A 20,142-nucleotide genomic window follows, 5' to 3' on the forward strand; every position below is an offset into this window, starting at 1 on the left:
TATGCAGGAAGTTTTAATTGTACACCACACTTAACACTGTACAAAAACACACACATTTTTACAGAGTCGTTGTGCTTTGGTTGTTTTATTATTTACATTTGTTTCCAGAATTTCATCCCCGTTCTAGCTTCTAGCCTGATGGTTCTTCTGCACCAGAAATTCCCCCTCGAAAAGAAAAAAGAAACTTGCAGACCTCGGCTAAATTTTGGAAGTGCTTCAGATGCATTACTAGAAGCGCTCAATGTTTCTTCCTGCTAGTTTGCGTTACACTAAGGTAAACTGCCCTCCTTCCTTGAAATTAAGGAGGGGGGACCACCTCAAAACCGCAAGTAAGGACTTCACCCGTTTCCTTCCTTCTCCTCGCTAACACCACCTCCTACCAAGTCTTGCTACATACACTGTGCCTCCTATTGCTTCCAAATGCACCTTTCTGATGCTCCCCTTCTAAAGACCTCATCCCTTTTGTGCTCTCTGCAGTATAATCTCCTCTTTACCTAAACCTTCTGCGACATTCCCTAAGCCTTCTGCGTCCACTGCGATCTGCTTTCAGTAGTTCGGAGTACACAAGGCACTCTACGGGCCTGTGGCCAACCCAAAATGCTACATCAAAACGGACCTCAAATCTTCCCTCCCCGTAAGATTGCCAAACTTGCGGACCACCTAGGTTCTCCTGTACCTTTGAAAGGAAATACAGAATTCTGATTACTCAGCACCTTCTCTCTGCTGGAGTAGAGCTGTTTTAAAGGCACAGGCACCCCAGGTCAGTTTGGGGGATGGGGGTAAAAACTCCGTTCTCCCATTTTCCCAATGGCTCAAGAACATATGGCTTTGTTTCACCTTGAAAAGTCCTGAACTGGCTTTTAAATATACATAACATACCAACACATGCTCTCTTCTCTCACACACACACCCATCAAGTACTTAAAAAAAAAAAAGGAAGAAAAAGGCCAATTCGGATGTTGAGAAATACAATGAAATCAAAGTACAAAAATTCTCTACAAATGTATTCAGGTAAAAATAATAATAATAATAAAACAAGATTAAATACTTGGCAGGTCATGTCAATTCACACAAGGAATGTACAACGAACAAACAAAAATTAAGTACAGAATTCCAGTCAGTAAAATGGAAACCTGTTGAACTTTGGAGTCTGTTTCTCTGAGAAATGTGGGTTGCAGGTCTCAGACCACCTTCCTTCTACAGTATGGGCTGAAATAAACCAGATTTAACAGCCTAGGGGGAACTGCATCAATCAGAATCACTCCACAAGCCAAAGAAAACTCAAATTTTAAATCATGAGCATTTTTCCGTGTGGAACTGCTGAGAGAGAAATAAAACACGCTTTTAAAGCTCTATATTCTTTGGGAATCAAGCCTCAAAAATTCACAGCTCCTTGGCAACAGCTGAAGCTTGCTCCAAAACGTTCCTCACAGATGCGACGTTTTCAAAACCCACTTTGTAACCCCCAAAATCAGAGTCCCTGCTTTTCAGAACCAGACTCCAGTTCAACAGTGTTTGCTGAAAACCAGTAGCTGCCATCAAAGGAGAACAAAAACACAAACAAAAAGACCACAGACATTTATATTCAGAAGGAGTAACCATCCTCACATTACAGGAAAGAAAATGTACACTTTTTATTTATAAATAAACAGGGGGGTAGAAGGGCTTCCGAACCCTTCAAACGAGTGTCTCTTTCCGCTTGCCACTGAGCTGGGCTCTCGTCCTCCGGAGCCCAGAGTGCATCCGGTACGGCTTGGGGTTCTTGGCCTCATCCGCCGCCATGTCCGTGACTGAGCTGCACTCCACGCCATTCTCGTCCAGCTCCATGTGGAGGCTGCCGGAGAGGGTGGACGGCCTCCTCTTGATTTTGGCGCTGGGCACAGAGGGGTTGTTCTCCTCTGCCTCTTCGCTGAGCTCCGGCAGCTCTTTGAGCTCGCAAGGGGCAGCGCTCAGCTGGTAAGGCCCAATGGCCGCCCGGATGCAGTTGAACCACTGCTGCTTGTGGAAGATGTCGTTGGCCTGCAGCGTGTGGGACTGGCCGGGAGCTGGGTCTCGGAAGCGGACCCGGAAGATGTTCTTAGCTGCAGAGGGGGGAAACAAGGGGAGGAGAGATGTCATCAGAATGGAGCTTCAAGAATGCTGATGGACACGAGTTAACTGAGCAATAAGGATGTGGGTGGCGCTGTGGTCTAAACCACAGAGCCTAGGGCTTGCCGATCAGAAGGTCGGTGGTTCGAATCCCCGCGACGGGATGAGCTCCTGTTGCTCGGTCCCAGCTGCTGCCCACCTAGCAGCTCATAAGCATGTCAGGTGCAAGTAGATAAATAGGTACCACTCTGGCGGGAAGGTAAATGGCGTTTCCATGCGCTGCTCTGGTTCGCCAGAAGCGGCTTAGTCATGCTGGCCACATGACCCGGAAGCTGTCTGCGGACAAACGCCGGCTCCCTCGGCCAGTAAAGCGAGATGAGCGTGCAACCCCAGAGTCGTCCGCAACTGGACTTAACAGTGAGGGGTCCCTTTACCTTTTTAACTGAGCAATGGTCATAGAGGTTCGCTTGCCCAACTACTTTGACACACATTCCTGAGTCTCCAAAGTCTCCCTCCCAGCTCCCCACCACCCAGCGGTTTTCATTTGCTGAAAGGTTTTCACGAATGTTTGACCTATGTCCAAATCATGAGTCACATTCAGGACCAATGCTGATATTTTTTCAGAGCCTGGCAAGCCCCAATCTGGATTTGTGTGGAAGCTTATGCCAAAATCCAGGAGAAAGGAGACTAATCCCGACAAATTCCCATTAAAGCAAAGACAGCTGCATACAAGCCAGCCTTCGGACAGAATTGTTGAAGGATGTGAGCCTATTTGCTTCATACCTTTATCGGAATTGCCAAAGGCACCTCGAAAGGATCCTCCCATTTTCACGTCGCCATCTTGCAAGTCTTCGAGCACCAGGTCCTGAGCGGGTATCGGCTGCCGGTACACTTGGTAAGAATGACGCTCGTTACGGGTCACAGGCCGAGTTAGAACCAATATATCTTGGAAAAGGAAGACGTACAGCTTCTGGAGGGGGGAGGAAAAGCTTTGGTCAAGATCTTAAATTGGAACAAAATACATATATATACATGCTACATGCAGAATTACCGTATTTTTTGCTGTATAAGATTCACTTTTTCCCTCCTAAAAAGTAAGGGGAAATCTTGTGTGCGTCTTATGGAGCGAATGCAGGCTGCACAGCTATCCCAGAAGCCAGAACAGCAAGAGGGATTGCTGCTTTCACTGCGCAGCAATCCCTCTTGCTGTTCTGGCTTCTGAGATTCAGAATATTTTTTTTCTCGTTTTCCTCCTCCAAAAACTAGGTGTGTCTTGTGGTCTGGTGCGTCTTATACAGCGAAAAATACGGTATTAGGCACTTCTCCAGTTGAAAGGATCCAAGCGGCCCTTGCTTGAAAGACCTGCCCAAGGCACAGGAGACTGTGCTGGCAGTCAGAGAAAATGCTCAAGCAAACTGGGTCAGCGGAACAACTCCAAATAAGCACATCTCCATAGGCTGCCAGCCAGGGAGACACAAGATAGTTTTGACTACAAAATAGGTTGAGCTGACCTATGACAAGACGTTTTGCTCATAGCTGGGAGGAAGGCCAAGCAAGCCCTTCAGGTTCCAGCTTCTATTTTTGAGAAGCAGCACCGGCCAAGCTTTTAGAGAGCCGCTTTAGACTCCAAGCTGTCGTCAGTTTTCTTCAAGCCCAAAAGATTACATACTTGGAAGAATCTAAGGGATGCATTACATCACTGGGAGCCCGCAGGAAATACCTCTTGACCCCCCCCCCAGCAAAGTGCATGCCGTGCTTTCTGTAGTAACTTTATGCTAATTATTTCACAACCATCTGCAACCTGGGCAGATGCCAGCCCTGCTTTCGATGTCTAGGTGTTGCCTGATGCCTCTTAATGGGTTCTTTAATGACCTGGAACCAAAGTCAAGGGCTGGAAAGAAAGTGGGGGGAAAGGGTGCCAATTCTGTCACAGCAAGATAGTCTTCTCTTTTTAAAAAAGAGAGAACAAATTGAGAGGTAAAAGTGGCAGATCCTGGGCACTTATTTCTAGAGGGTTAAAAGATGCACCGCCATCAAGAATTTGAGACAGGCCAAGTTCTGGACCATTCCACCCTTTGCTTTAAGGTGGTGCCGTTTCACTCTGCAGGTGTTGTGGCTGCAGGATGGAAGCACCTGTAGCATCACCTCTGTAAAATCAGGTACTTACATGGCCGTTCTTGTTCTTCAGCTCCCCGTGGCAAAGCAGCACTTTGCTCGTTTCGATTCGTGGGTCTCTCTGCTTCTCGTCGAGGTACTCCAGCTTGTCAATGTAATACTGACATTCAGACTCCCCTTTCTTCAAGTTGATGTCAGAGAGGACTCCCTGGATTATGGAGATCTAAAAGCAAAGGGTCCACCAATTAATGCTGCTTGATAACTGAAGTCGGGCAGCGAGAGCACAGGCCTCAATACAGGCAATGGATCGAGAAGATACATGGGACAGGGCCTTACTCAACCGAGTAAAGGTAAAGGGACCCGTGACGATTACCACAACACAAGACAGAAACGGAATGTTCAATTCCTTGAGCCAAGCAGGACTGCCCAAGACGTTTTGGGGCTGGGGTAGAAACTCCAACTGGCAAGTAGAGTACAAGACACAAAGCAGTTTCCTACAAAACTGCACCGCGGTGAGCAGAAGCCCTTGGAAGAGCACTGCTCTGTGCTTGCAAAGCTCCCAACCCATCTCAATGGGGCTTGTGCAGGAGAACTTCCTGGCAGCTGGAACTCCCACGAATCAGACCTCTCCCTTTGCTTTTGTGCCGGGTGTTGGGCCTGCCGCATTTAACAACGTATTTAAAAGAACGTCAACTAGTCCTAATTGAGAGGGGCCATTTCCACCTAATCTGATCCATCATTCAACAAACTGCATTTACTTTTTATTGCAAGAAAGAGACGGTTTGTAAGGTGGGACTTGGTTTTAAAAAGGTACCGTATTTTTCGCTCTATAAGACGCACCAGACCATAAGACGCACCTAGTTTTTGGAGGAGGAAAACAAGAAAAAAATTATTCTGAATCCCAGAAGCCAGAACAGCAAGCGGGATCGCTGTGCAGCAAAAACAGCGATCCCTCTTGTTGTTCTGGCTTCTGGGATAGCTGTGCAGCCTGCATTCGCTCCATAAGACTCACACACATTTCCCCTTACTTTTTAGGAGGGAAAAAAGTGAGTCTTATAGAGCAAAAAATACGGTACTTTACTATGGAAAGAAGACTCCGATTAAACATCAGGAAGAACTTTCTGACAGTAAGTGCTGTTTGACAGTGGAACGGACTCACTCGGAAGGTGGTGGACTCTCCTTCACCGGAGGGTTTTAAGGAAAGGTTGGATGGCCATATGTCATGGATGCTTTAGCTGAGATTCCTGCATTGCGGGGGGCTGGACTAGATGACCCTTGGGGTTCCCTTTCAACTCGACAATCATTAATATATTAGAAGCTCTGTGCAGAGAATCCCCAGGCACTTACTGCTTCTTCCAGAATCTGAACGTCGGGGTGATCGTTGGGTGTATGCCTGAGGATTTCCTTCAGGAGGAGAGGGTACTTGACCAAGCGACTCCGGGGGATATCCAGAAAGCTCCAGAGGTCCAGCTTGCGGCTGAAAGGAGATTCAAGGCAACGCTGGAGGAAGTCCTGGACTCGGCGGTCTTGCTTCTTCTGGTCTAGGAGGGCTTTAGCTGCCAACTGGTTGCTGCAATAGGCCTTGTACGCATTCAGTCCTGGTAGCTGGAAAAGACGATGCCGGGGCATTTATAAGCTGCTGCTTCAGAACTGCCGCCCCCTCCCCACTTGAATGAGTCAGGCAGTCTGCTAGGTGCACTACAGCGTTCTATATGAATGTGAGGAATTCCAATTATGCAGCTCCCACTGTGAAGAATATAGCAGGGGGAGAAGAAAGCAATGGGCACATTCCATAGCCAATTCCTCTGGAGTTCATAGCTGAATTTTGGTTAGGTGAAGCCTGTCTACTCTCCTGTGAAGATCTTCAAAAGTGCAAAACTTCAAGAGAGGACTTATGAACTCCATCATATACCGTACTTTTTCAGACTAGAGTGCTAATATACCTGTCACATCTCTTTGTTCATAGTTGCAGTGTACAAAGTTTCTTTTAGCACGGTTTATTTCAAGTGTCCAGGTTACTTCATACAGGTTATCTCAGTAACTCTTACACAACAGCCCTGTAAGTTAGGTTACTAACATTCTCATGTTGTAGATGAGTAACTGAGGCTGGGAGGAGGCGAATAACGTGAGAAGCAGGCCTCAGATGTTATTGGCGCTGCTCATCTCAAATTAACTGGCAAGCAACCAGGCAGAAATGCAAGTCAATTCGACTTGAAAAGTTCATTATGCAAATGAAATCCGGAGCAACACGCATCAGCTTAATTATAGGAACTCATGACTTTCCAAAGCCAATGTTCCCATGAATCTTGGATGGCTGATCTCCCGTAAGGAACAGAAGGAGAGAGATCCGAGGGTTACTCACCCATTTCACAAGAATGGGTCCAATTTGCTCCACTGTCCCATCTGGCCTTGTCGCTTCCCCCAGCCTTGCCAGAAAGTCTGCAAGATAAACACAAAGGGGATTGGTACCAGGACACTCTTCTCAACATACGCATTTTTTAAAAAATCACATTTTAAACAGTAATCAACACAAGTGCAGGGGACGACGTTCAAAGCCTTCCCCCTCTGCACCACGGAGAATGCTTCTTCTCATGTGGCTTTAGATCTGCAGAAAGACCCTGCTGCACATCGCAGAAGAGGTCTGCTGGAGGAGCTGGCCAGCCCTTCTCTGCAGTGGCACTCAGCGGCACTTTGCTGGTGGGTGCCCTCGCCACGGACAATTTACAGTCAGGTAAAAACCTGACTGGACACAGGTAGCACTGTGGGTTAAACCACAGAGCTTAGGACTTGCTGATCTAGAAGGTTGGCGGTTCGAATCCCCGCGGCGGGGTAAGCTCCTGTTGCTTGGTCCCTGCTCCTGCCAACCTAGCAGTTTGAAAGCACGTCAAAGTGCAAGTAGATAAACAGATACCGCTCCGGCGGGAAGGTAAACAGCGTTTCCGTGCGCTGCTCTGGTTCGCCAGAAATGGCTTAGTCATGCTGGCCACATGACCCGGAAGCTGTACACCGGCTCCCTCAGCCAATAAAGCGAGATGAGCGCCACAACCCCAGAGTCGGTCACGACTGGACCTAATGGTCAGGGGTCCCTTTATCTTTACCTTTTAAAAACCTGAAGCTTTCAGAAAGCTTTTGCCATAGGCACATGGAATTTTATGTGAGTATTTTGTCGTAGATGCGTTATGGTTTTAACACTTTATAGGCTGGTTTTTTGAGCTACTTTGATGTGACGGGCAGAGAATGTGGCACGTTTACATGAATTCATGAGTGCTGGAGGGGTTTTTTTGTTGTTGTTTTTGGAGGTAGGGGTGGAGAAGCTCACCTTCATGCAAAGGGATATAGGAATCCAAGTCCCCAAAGATGTGAGTGAGCTCTTCTTCAGACATGATGGACAGCTTCAGCATGGGGTCATGGTAAGCCTGTCAACAAGAAAGGATGGGAAATTACAAAAAAATAAAAATAAAAAACAGCTTGACATGGCATTGCAGTGCAGCTGCAATGTTTGGAGTGGGGAAAAGGGTAGTGACAAATGTTAGAAGTATATTGGAATGAGGTTACATGGTTTTAGCAGAAGTGTTATTAAGAACTATATGAATATTAATTGTTCATGCGCTAAAGTGGAAAATTTAAAAGTTAAATTGTGTTAGGATAAATTATAGAACAAAAATTGAGAAAGAGGGAAGGGATTTGTTGAACCAGTTAATTTGAACTAGAATACAAAAAAGGGAGGTGCGAGGAAGTTGAGGAAACAAGCATATGAAAGATAATGAAATGAAATTTGGATGTGTTTTTAAATGTTTTAGTTTTTTCTTGTTGTTTTGTGGTATTGTTTTTTCTTTTTCTTTTTGATGTATTGTTTGTTAAATTTTTATTGTTTCTTTTTCTCTTTTCTCTTTTTGTAACTATTAAACATTTAATAAATATCATTTTTTTAAAAAAGGGGGAAAGGGTAGTGACCGAGCCGTATCTCAGTGGTAGAGCACATGCGTCACACACAGATGCTTCCAGTCCCCAGCACTGGTCTCCAAGGAGATCAGGGAAAGACTCAAACACCAGAGCGCCACTGCCAATCAGTGGACACAAGGCCGAGGGTCTGGCTTGTTATATGGGCAGCCTCCTATGGCACTTTCCATCCAACAGGATTGCGACCTCCAGGCAGCTGAAGCAAGAGCTCCCAGAGCACTTTGTGGCTGCGGGATTCACTGCCCACAAAAAAGGCAGGTGCACTTGCTGACTGTCGGGCTGGGAAGGGCAGGTGAGCCTATAGCTGAGTTCTCTCCTCTTACACCTTCTCCCCTCCCAAGTGCTATAGCTGCAATTCCTGCATTGCAGGGGGTTGGACTAGATGACCATTTCTAAACCATTTTAAGAAAAAATCTCAAAGCAGCTTGCTGCACATTAATGGTATATCCTGCCACAAAGGTGCTGCTTTGAGATTTTTTCTTAAAAACATAAAGTGGCATAGAAATGAAAATATTAATTATTATTATTTTTTATTATTATTATTATTATTAAAATTACCATGTGACTTATTTCACTGAAAAACAGAAATTGGCACAGAAGCAACCAGCACAACTACTTCGACAAGAAATAAATTTCTCCAGTGACCTTTAATGGAACAAGCAAAGTCCTTTCCTCTCCCGAAAGTCTGAGACCTAATCCAGTATATCCAGTGCATTTAACCATTGCAAAGTGTGGGGTGGGGAACTGACAAATATACTGATTTGCAGTGTCATCTATATAAAGAAAGCAGAGAAAGATACTAACCTTTCTGGCAAGCTTCAGGTCCTCAATCAAATCCTGCTCACCCCGAGACATTTCGTATATCGCCTGTGAACAAAAAGTGGGGGAAATATCAGAACTGTCTCCATTTTATTGCCCTAGAAATAAGAGCTGCTGAAGTCAAAAATGTACCACTTCCGGGTTTCGGCGGTTTTGCTGACCACAGACTATTCCACTAGCCACTTCTGTTGAAGCAGAAGCAAAGCAACAGCCAATCAAGCCCCACCTGTCTAGCCCAAACCGTTTTGATCAAGAAGCCAGCCGCTCTGCAGCCAAAAGGGGGGCAAGCTCAACCGTTGAGCTGCATCCGCCCACCTGGGCTTAAGGGCCAAAACGGAAGGGAATGGCTTGAATCATTGCTGAGAAAAGTAAACTCCTAGTCATGAAAGGAGGCTTTGAAGCTGCCAGATCATGCCAAATCAAACATCGGGACGCGTTAGACTTCAGTGTGAAGTGCTGAACTCACCCAGAGGGTTGAACTTTGGCCCTCTTATTTCTCGTTTGCTGCTTCAGTCATTTGTATTAATGCATAACTTTGGTGTGGATCACCAGCTAGCGTGAGTCATAAAGATGGAGTTTCAGAATTAATCATTTTTTTATGCCCAATACGAAGTATATTGTCTCCCATGTTGGGGCCTCGGCCAGGGGGAATATATTATCAGTCAAGATTCAGAGGGGGATTTAATCTGTTTTTTAAGGAATGTGGCGGGACAGAAGCACCTTCGTTTTGGAGAAGAGAGCAGTTCTTCAAAACTCTTCTGCCACTATCTTCTACACACTGAACAACTGAGGCTTTCTCCCTTTCCTGTCCCCCCCCCCCCCGCCAAGCTGCATCATAGAAATGCAAAACCAGAGAGCACACTATTTATGCAATCTTCTTCTCATGTATCTACTTGCCCAGTTTGACTTATTCCAGGGAGCAAAGTACAGTGGTGCCTCGCAAGACGAAAAGAATCCGTTCCGCGTGTCTCTTCGTCTAGCGGTTTTTTCGTCTTGCGAAGCAAGCCCATTAGCGGATCAGCGCTATTAGCGGTTTAGCGGCTATTAGCGGCTATTAAAGGCTTAAGGGATTAGCAGATTAGCTGCTAAAAGGCTATTAGCAGCTTAGTGCCTTAGAAAAAGGGGGTGGGGAGCGGAAAAAAACCCCCAGGAATCGCAAGACATTTTCGTATTGCGAAGCAAGCCCATAGAGAAATTTGTCCTGCGAAGCACCTCCAAAACGGAAAACCCTTTCGTCTAGCGGGTTTTCCGTCTTGCGAGGCATTCGTCTTGCGGGGCACCACTGTAATGCCTTCTGCAGATCTGGGGATATGGCAGTGGCAGGAGGTTAGCTGTCATAAATGGGGAGCTGGAAACATGATTGCTGCCTCCTGAACACTGGGTGCTTCTCTTTACACTGCCGACAGGTCATCTTAACATGCCTCCGGAGACCACGAGGACTATAAAACATATTGCTCTTTTCCCTCTCAAACAGCAGCCAAGATGCTCAGAAATCCCAATTCTGTGCTGAATTCTAACAGCCCCATCCGTCTGGGGCTGGCTGTTGGGGTTGCCGCACTGGAGGCATACCTCTTGGCGCTTGATTTCTTTGGTGCTCAGCGTCTCTTTCATGTTGACATCCAACGTCTCGGACCAAAGCACACTGTTTCTTCTTTTCGGTGGCGTGGGGGCAGCTGACCGGCTGCACAGTTTCTGCGCGCTGCCTGGAGATTTGCTCTCGCCGCGAAGAGAGAACGACTGTAGGACACCAGGGAGGGGGAAGGAGATGGTTTGAATTCAGTCACGAACCTTAGGAACTTAGGTGCATTTTAACAGACGCTGTACAGAAAAACAGCCGCGAGGCATTTCATGCCAACCAGGGCACAGCCCAGCAAAATGTGTGCGTAAGCACAAACACAACAACACAACGAAGTCCTGGTCAATGCAACAGCCTCTTGAAGAATGCCTGTGGAAATATCCTTAAGATCAGGCCCACATAATCTGTCACAGAGCCAAAGGCAGCCCACTGTGATGCAACAAGTCTCCCGGCTTTGCTGCACGCTAGGGAAGTGACAAATAGGTGAGTTGTCAAGTACCTAGCAGAACGCCATGCCCTGGAGGTGGATTTCAAATTGTGCAGGCCTGCCTTAAGAAACGTCACCCTTAATGGCTTCAGCAGCCAGGGTGTGTGTGTAGCTAATCCTGGCACCACAAAACCTTGAGAGATCTAATTTGCCAATGCCCTCTTTTGCTTAACCCTCCCCTTCCCATACTCCAGATTTTGGATAGCTGGAGAGGGTTGGGGTTAAGCTGGCTGAGAATCTGGTTTCAAGTACATAAATAGTGTAATTCTACCTCTCCCAGCTCTGGTAACATTAACAAGCCATGTGAGCTGTGTTCTTTGTGGCTTGAAACAGCACTAGCATCCAGAGCAAGGAGTATTTACACAGTTGGGGTGGATGGTATATCTTACATCGCAGGCTTTGCTGAGGTCACGTTTCTATTATGAACAGCCGGGTAAACTCAGACTGCAGCACATGCTGCAGTATGTCACATGCAGCCATCAAGTGTTGGCACAGGAGGCAATCTAATGCCCCCCCCCCCCCCGCACACTGGCCTCAGTTTATAGGCTGCTCCTGATAAAACTGCACCAAGGTCTTGACTGGGCCATCTCTGCACAATTACCTTATCTGCAAAAGTAACCAGGGGGAAAAGAATTCTGCATCCAAAAGCATGCAAAGTTCATTTGTTCCAATGACTTGCTTATAGGTTTGTGCAGAGATGTGGACTACAAGGCAGTTAGGACACAAAATGCCAGTTGGTATGTGGAAAAACTGAATTAAAATATTTGTCGGGAGGAAAAATTCTAAATCCAAGTTCTGCACCTGTAAGAACTGAGCACGTTTCTATGTCCCCCCTCACCCTATGGCTTCACTAGAGGTGCTTGGAGACTGGAGAAGAGAAGGAAGACAAAGAAGCCATCCATGCCCTCAAACATCCACTTCAATGGAGCCAGTGTGGTGTAGTGGTTAAGAGCGGTGGACTCGTAATCTGGGGAACCGGGTTCGCGTCTCCGCTCCTCCACCTGCAGCTGCTGGGTGACCTTGGGCCAGTCACACTTCTCTGAAGTCTCTCAGCCCCACTCACCTCACAGAGTGTTTGTTGTGGGGGAGGAAGGGAAAGGAGAATGTGAGCCGCTTTGAGACTCCTGAAGGGGAGTGAACGGCGGGATATCAAACCCAAGAAACTCTTCCATTTCCCCCCTCTGGACCCATGAGGACTATAAACTTGCTCATTTTAAAAAGTAAAAAGAGGAATATGAGGCTCGGTTCTGCAGGCTGTAGCAATCCTTTCTTCAGCAGAACTGTGGGTAATACTTACTCCATAGTCGCCCCCCTCCCAACAATTGCAACATCAACCCCACATGCTTATCTGCTCTCTTACCTGTATTGTCTGCCCAAATCTTCGCACTGCACCATTTCTCACAGGAGAAATCAGGTTTGCCAAGGAGGTGACCCGAGCCAGAGGTCGGACGCGCTTATTGCTAGGCTCCTGCAAACAGATGAGAGAACAAGTTGTACTGAATGTTTAATCAAGACTTAGTGCGCTGACAGTGTCCAGACTCTCTTGGAGGAAGGGGATAAGGGCTGCACAGAGCATCAAGGCGCCCAATCCCAAAGCACACAAGCCCCATCAAAAGACAAATATATTTTGTTTAAACACTAAAGTCGTAACCATAGTACAAACCAATTGCTCAGGTTAGCAAGAAGCAAGAATAACAAAGTCCACTATAGCTTGAACAAGCAAAGTTGTTTTCAGGGCCAACTTTTTTTTTTGCCTGTTCCCCAGGGAGAATGAGGTGTGAGGTTTTTTTTCTGACTCTGCCCCTAAATCTATGCTGGGTGTTAAAACAAAATTTAGCATGACAGTTTGAAGTGTCTTAGTAAGACAGGCCACCACAGCAAAGTACACTAATAAAGGAAGAGACCAGCTGTCTAATGAGAGGTGTGGAAGAAGGAAGAGTGTCTCTGCCCTGGAAGGTGACTCCAGTTTGCTAGCAGCTTGCTCACACATAGGTTTGTGTGTCACTGGCAGTCATCTCCTGTGTATCACTACAGATGTGTTGCTACCACTGCCAGGCAGTGTGCTGGAGGCACTCAGATTCCCAAAGCAAGAACAAGGCACAACTGTGCAGAGAGAGAGAGAGAGAGAGAGAGAGAGAGAGAGAGAGAGAGAGATGTTCAAAGGCCTGAACTAAAGAGAAATAGGCTGCTCAAATACCTCAGGGCTGCATAGCTGAGGTCTGTGTCATTGCTAGGGCTGACTTTCAAGAGATAATGTCTTAAGGCATTGTCAAAGTCTGTCCCAAAACAGCATCTGCACTTTGAAGTTGCAAGACAGGGATTTCCCCTCCCTTGGAAATACAATCGTGATCTCATCAAACTTCCCTCCCAGTACTTTTGATTTAGGCTCTCAATTCCAACCCAGCTTCCCTTCCCCAATTGATTTCAAGCCCTTGGGCAGGATCCTGTTGCTTTGCCAGTTTTGGTACAGCACCCACAATCGCAGTGGCCTTCTACACTTTTATTTTCAATGGGGAATTGACAGGACGCCGTAATTTTATAAGAAGCCAGAGCAGAAGGCAACCCCGTCACAAGACTGTGTTGTCAGCCGGCTCTACTTCACACTAGAAAAGGGTCAGGTTCGTTTGATGTTTTCAATCCAGGAGATTTCTCCCTAGAGAAACCAGAAAGGTGGAAGCTATTGCCATGGGGATTAAAAGGGGGACCGACTTCATTCTTAGGTGCACAGATAGTAATGGCTGTTGGGGTTGGGAGATTACACATGCTGCACAGAGGAAGTGGTAGGACTAAAAAAGGAGAAGGACTGAGTCGGTCGGGCTTTACTGTCATGTCCAGGAGTGACGATTCAGAAATAGCTCTGCTGGAGTCAGTAAAGCACAGCCCCAGAGAGCAACAATGCTTTGCTCTCCCATTAAGATACCAATGAACACGGAGGAATGATGTCATGAATTCCACGGGGGGGGGGGGGGTTGGCAGAGTGCAGGTTCCACTTTCAAGGTGAAGCAAGGAACATGCACATCGACAGCCCTTCTGACGGAGGAAAGTCCCATCACTGCTTGCTTGCAGTTTCATAATGTATCTCATTGGGGGAGGGGGGGGAATGAACACACACAAAAATCTACAGTATATGAAATTGTTTTATATAGGTTTTATTGTTAAATCGCTTTGAGTTGTTTCATAGGAAGCAATGCACACACAAAAAAAAATAAAAATAAAAGTATGCCATTTTAATGTCCATGGGTGTATGCAGAACTCCTTTCATACAGACCTGCTAGGTCACCAAAACTCATGACAGATAACCATGCTTCCTGTTTTATTTGTTCTTGCGGTTAAAGCTGTGAAGCAGGGTGCTGTTATTTCCAGTTCACATATGTTGAACAGAGGCTTGGGAGACAAGAGACTCGCCAGTGAATCTAACCTGTTTACTTTGCTCAAGATGCAAGATTTCAGCTACAGCCTAAAGACCAGCTCCTCCCACCGTGTCTAGCCCAGAGAACAGCAGGTTGGGGTTGGGTCTGGGAGTGCCCCATTTGCCTCACTGTATAGCCTTGGGCAAGTCACTCTTCCTCAGGTAAATGTTGTGTGCAACAACTATCTGAAGGGGGTACTGCCAATATAAAAGCCCTCTGTAAATAAAAAAGCACTATATTAATGACTTAGGTGGATGAAGCGAACTTAAGTTTGCACTAAAAAAGAGGACATATTCCCCCACATTTGCAAAATGTGGAATGTATTACGGTGGGTGCTTTAGTTTGTGAGCCTAAAAAGGTAGACTAGACATTGATTCTTTTAAAAAATAAGCAAAAAGTGATGATAAAAAAACCAAGAAGAATGAGTTTTTCATGGTGGCTTCTACATTCTTTAGGCACTACAATGTATTCCACAGCTGTGTTGCAACATGATATTTCAAGTGGAGAGTAAGGAAAAGGTTTACATGGGTATATGCTGAATTCAGCACTGTAAAATAAGGTAGATGAGGAGAACACAGAAGCTAGAGCTCTGCAGAGGAAAAACTGAGAACTGGCAGGGGAGCTCCTTTTCTCAAGGGCCTGTTACAGGCATGTATCACAGAACCATGCTGTTGGTGTGTACATTAAGTTTTCATAGATGCCTGTATAGGACAGCACTGCCAATGTGAAGCACAAAAATGTGGCAAGGCTGGCAAAAAAAAAATCCCTTTTTTACAGAGGATTCCACACACACACTCCCACTCAACCACTCAACATCTTGGCAATTTCATTCCAAATCAGACAGACACTGGGCAGAAACAAAACTGGTTTTCTTCAGATTGGGGGGAGAGCAGCTTCCCCCCTCTTCTAATTTTCTTTAGCCTTAAAAAAGGAACAACACCCCTTTTGGACAATTATTGCTCTTCTGGAAACCTCTGTGAAGAGGCAGACTGCATACATTTTGAGTTCACTGTTCTCACACCGAAATAGTTCACCAAGTATTTTAAAATTGTCTTTTGAGCAATTTGTTCATTGTTCCTGATGGGAGATCGGGAGGCAAGCTTTGAGTTTCGGAGTTGCAGCAATGGAGAGCATGACTGAACCAGTTTTTCAAGTTGTGAATTTTAAAGAGAGTATTATCTGACATCCTTGCCTGCTCTCGTGTAGAAAATAGCCTTCACACTTCAGCACAGAAGCAAGCAAAGAAGAGATATAAAATATTCTTCCAGAGGCTTCTTTTGCTTCAGAAAACAAATCAGTCACGTTCAGATGAAACCTTTGAACTGAACCTGAATGCCTCCCAGGCAAGCAAGTCCAAATGCTGAGAACACCTGGGAAACATAGGCTTTCAGTTAATGCCAAATGAGATGTGAGCTGAAGAGCTCAGGGGCACAGGTTTTACACCAGCTGCCTGGAAGAAGAAGCCGACACTTGATAGCCACATCTGGAAATTCACTTCTAAGACTAAAGTCTGATCCCACAATATGCTTCTGTTTGTAGTTAGATATCCATTGGAATAGACCACGTAGGTGGTTCCTCAGCACTCATCCAAAGGTGCTCATGTGACAGTCGTTTCTCTCCACCATTTTGCCATATCCAGGGTAACAAAGGATTTAGGACTATGAAGCTGTTCATCTCTGAACCCAATAGAGAAACTACAAGGTTTCTCTGGAAGCAAAAACTCTTCTCTGTCACAAATTTATGACTTAGACATAAACCCTATAAACGTACTGGTGAATCAATAAAGAATCTGACTTAACCTCCACTCCTCAAAACATCACCGACATCTAATTTATGGAGTCTCTTTCATCAAGTCAAGATGTTAATCCTAAGCGCCTGTGTGTACATTTCTAATGGCATTATCTGTTCGGCAAGAAGAGAAGCAGCTCACTACATCTATTAATATCCACTTTAGGAAAGTTATGGCAATATCCCAAATTAAGACAGGTTAACAAATGGCAAAGAGACACACCCTGTTTTCAATTCGGCCATCTCAGGCACTACATCCAAGCTGCGTTCAAGACCTATATAACCTGTCAGGACTCACAGTACTGAACCTTCAGGTTGGCAGATAACATAAAAACGGTTTTTTGCCCTGTCCTCCTAAATTAATAAAGTCTCCTGTACATGGAACATCCAGACAGACAAATAAAGGCAAGCTTACTGAGAAATATCCTGAAGTTTGCTTTCAGTTGGTATATTTCACCTCCACAGCTGCCAAAAATCCTTGCGTGTGTCGCACCAGAATGTTTAGACTCAACTTCCAAGTTCTGCCTTATTAAAGCCGAACTGTTGAATCATAAAGAAACCAACAATGCTTCCGGACAGGATGTCATATGTCACAAGGCATCACTTATAGCAGTCTTGGCTTTTGAGTTCTCATAATTCCCACCATCCCACCAGAAGACACCTTGAGGTATGCATTTCAACAGGATTAAAGTACTTTCATTATGCCTCATATCACCGTCCATACAAGCAATAATCCTGTAGGAATGTCTTGGAGACCAATTTACTCAACAGTAAGGGAAATGCCATTAAAGTGTACAACTAAGCACCCACAGTGGAGCTTGATCCCTTGAAAACTCATACCCAAACAAGTAACCCTACTGGCAGTCAATGAAATACTGTAACTCATTTGTGTCTGCTTACTCCATTGCAGGATACATACACACAACATCACAAGATTGGGAGGTGGGCGGAATTAATGTAAAAGAGGAACAAGCCATGCTAAACTCAGAAGGTTAGGGGGAGAGGAGAGAATGAGCAACCAAATTCCACTGACAAATGGCTCAGTTGCTTCAGGTTCCTTAAATGGTAAACGGATGGAGGGGGGGGGAGCTTATTTCTCTTTTTTGTAATCATTTTTATTAAGTTTCCAATTTTACATTTCAAAACAAACTTTTTACAAACTTTAGAATATCCAAAGGCTTCCCTTCTTCTCCTTCCATGGTTCATGCCTTTGTCAGCATGCAACTTTAGATAACATGCATAATATTTTAGGACTATACATTCCTGGCTCCTCAACATCATTGCTATAAGCAGCCCCTCCCTCTTAATAAATAAAGCAGGGTCAATGCCTAGACCTCAACAAATACCCAAAGGGTTTCAACACTCCCCAGCAGCTTCCTTTTAACAGGAAAGGCACGAGACACACACTTGGCAGCCTAATTAAGGAGTTCAGAACTGCCTGCCGCAATTACACCTTTCCTTAACAGCGCCCAGCTGTGAGAGCAGCTTTTCCTGAAAGGGCTGGGTTAAGTCATGCTTAGCTAGCAGCTTCAAATAAAGTATGCAAGACACAAAAGTACAAATAGTACTACTCTCTACTCACTGACTCACACCTTACGCTACGGAGAGCAACCCAAACACTCCGACGGTTTTCACTCTCTTTTGCACCGCTCCCAGCAAGCTGGCGGCATTTCTACAGGACTTCCACGTTTGCCTGCTACAGGTGACTTCATTTCGGTCATTTTTAAACAGGCGCGTTTAGGAGCAAGGTGCCAAACAAACCAACGCTTCCAGCTCTTACACGTGCAGCGTAATCCCTTGATTATGAAAAGAGCGGACTTTGGGCAACGCTTTGAGCAACTATGCAGAACCGTGCCACTTAAGAAAAACCCTCTATCGTTCTTCCGATTGCTGAAGGCTTTTTACGCACGCCTTACCTCTTGTTCCCTGAAAGACTGGTTCTGCGCATCTATCACCCGAATAGTCCTCTTAATGGGGAGCAGCCCCCCGGCGTCATCGTGCGCCACCATAGCCCCTCTTCTTTTCCAAGGCTTCCTCGTGGTTTGTGCTGACTGTAATCCGCCCTCCCCACCCCCTGAGACTGCGAGCCAGGCGGTTACTCGGGCACGATCTGCCCCTCGCCGCGCTCTGAGCTCTGCTGCGGCTGCAGCAACAGCTCCATCCCGCTTCCAGGTGACTCACGCAGACGAGATCTGAGCCAGCGGCTCCGAGGAGAGCAGCCCAAGAGGCAGTGGGCGGAGCTTAAGAGCGGGCTGGTGGGCGGGGCTTCCTGGCGCCCGGGAGCCATTGGCTAGCCCGCGGCTAAGTGGCCCGCCCAGCCGTCTCAGGTTCCCCACGGCAGGGGAGAACCGGCGCTGGACCACTGGGCTGGAGCCCCCTGTAGGAGGTATCCTGAACCGTCGCAGCACCAAGGGAGACGGGCTTTGCGTGTACAGCCTCCCCCCACCCTCTCTTCAGACGTTTGCCTTGCACAGGAGGACGCCAAGGGGAGGCTAGCGTGTTCTCCTAACTTGCAACAAACTGTCAGTATTAACACGCGCGCACCCTGGAAACGTAGGAAGAAACTAAACTGTAAAGGCTGAGATCAGAAACCTTTGCAAAACCGCCCCTCGCGAAAATTGGTCGACGCGATCCCGAGGAATAAGCTTGCAAACCCCATGCTTGTTTTACCGAACAGCAAGTGCCTCGCTTGCTTGCTTACTTGCAAGTAAACGGGCTTGACTTGTGAATCGCAAAAACAAAGGCTGCGAGCCTAACCGTGTCAACTCATATGTAAGTTATTGAATCCAGTGAGGTCTTACTTCCAAGAAAACGGAATTAGGTTTGCAACCTAACCGGCAAAATAAATGCACGGGATCGCGGCCGGGTAACCCGATCCAGTGCATGCTTTCGCAGAAGTTCCGCCAAGATCCGTCGCACTTTACTCCCAAAGTAGGTTTCACAGGGTGTACTGCACACATAAAGGTAAAGGCACCCCTGCCCCTACGGGCCAGTCTTGCCAGACTCTAGGGTTGTGCGCTCATCTCACTCTAGAGGCCGGGAGCCAGCGCTGTCCGCAGACACTTCCGGGTCAGGTGGCCAGCGTGACAAGCCTTCCCGCTGGTAAGCAGTCCCTATTTATCTACTTGCACCCGGGGTGCTTTCGAACTGCTAGGTTGGCAGGCGCTGGGACCGAACGACGGGAGCGCACCCCCCCCCTGCGGGGATTCGAACCGCCGACCTAACGATCGGCAAGTCCTAGTAGCTGAGGTTTTACCCACAATGCCACCCGCGTCCCTGCACACATACTTGAGGGTTAATTTCCGAGTTAACATGCATACGATCGGGTTGCACGATGGCAACCCGATACACGTTTACTTCAAAGTAAACCACGCTGACCCACCCCCCAGCAAAAGTCAAGTTACACAGATGCACGTATCTGGAAGTAAACCCTACCGGTGGCTGTGGGATTTGCTTCTGAGCAAACAATCATAGGCTCAGGTCAAAGATTTATTGCTTAAACAATGAGACTTCGCAAGTAAGTAAACAAGCGTCGTGGCACTTTGCGGGAGGCGGAACTAGCTACGCAAATCCCTCTTTGCAAGAGGAATTCGTGGAGGCGTCAGGTTTCTCACCTCTGCGCGACAAGTGACACCTGCTAAAATGCCTGCTTTTAACACAACGTTTTGCATCCTTCACACCTGGATTATTCCTATTTTCCCTGCGTGGCACGTTTGATGCAGCTTTATCGGAACTGTTTGGGGGGACTCGCTAGAAATCCAGAGCGTCTCTATAAAAATGAGCTTTAATTTACTGTATGTGCAAGTATTCTTAAGAGTGCAGCAAGGAGCTCTGCAAGCAGTGCTAATTCCAAAGCAACTGAAGTTCAAGCACAGCACTTGGGCAGCTTAGGGGGAATT

General features: G+C 46.5%; 1 protein-coding gene across 1 annotated transcript; it reads right to left on the reverse strand.

Moving 5' to 3' along the window:
- On the reverse strand, window positions 1-18,495 carry LOC310659109 (neuroepithelial cell-transforming gene 1 protein-like). The gene is made up of 10 exons (XM_083402199.1): window positions 18,160-18,495; window positions 12,406-12,513; window positions 10,552-10,719; window positions 8,968-9,030; window positions 7,523-7,619; window positions 6,566-6,642; window positions 5,551-5,808; window positions 4,256-4,426; window positions 2,872-3,058; window positions 1-2,081 (listed from the first exon to the last, which is right to left on the reverse strand). The coding sequence occupies exons 1-10, from the start codon at window positions 18,250-18,252 to the stop codon at window positions 1,678-1,680; spliced, it is 1,626 nt and encodes a 541-aa protein (XP_083258325.1). The 5' UTR covers window positions 18,253-18,495; the 3' UTR covers window positions 1-1,677.
- Window positions 18,496-20,142: the final 1,647 nt, after the last annotated feature.

Source organism: Podarcis tiliguerta (genome assembly GCF_965153285.1).
Source record: "Podarcis tiliguerta genome assembly, chromosome: 10".
In the NCBI taxonomy this organism is placed as follows: domain Eukaryota; kingdom Metazoa; phylum Chordata; class Lepidosauria; order Squamata; family Lacertidae; genus Podarcis; species Podarcis tiliguerta.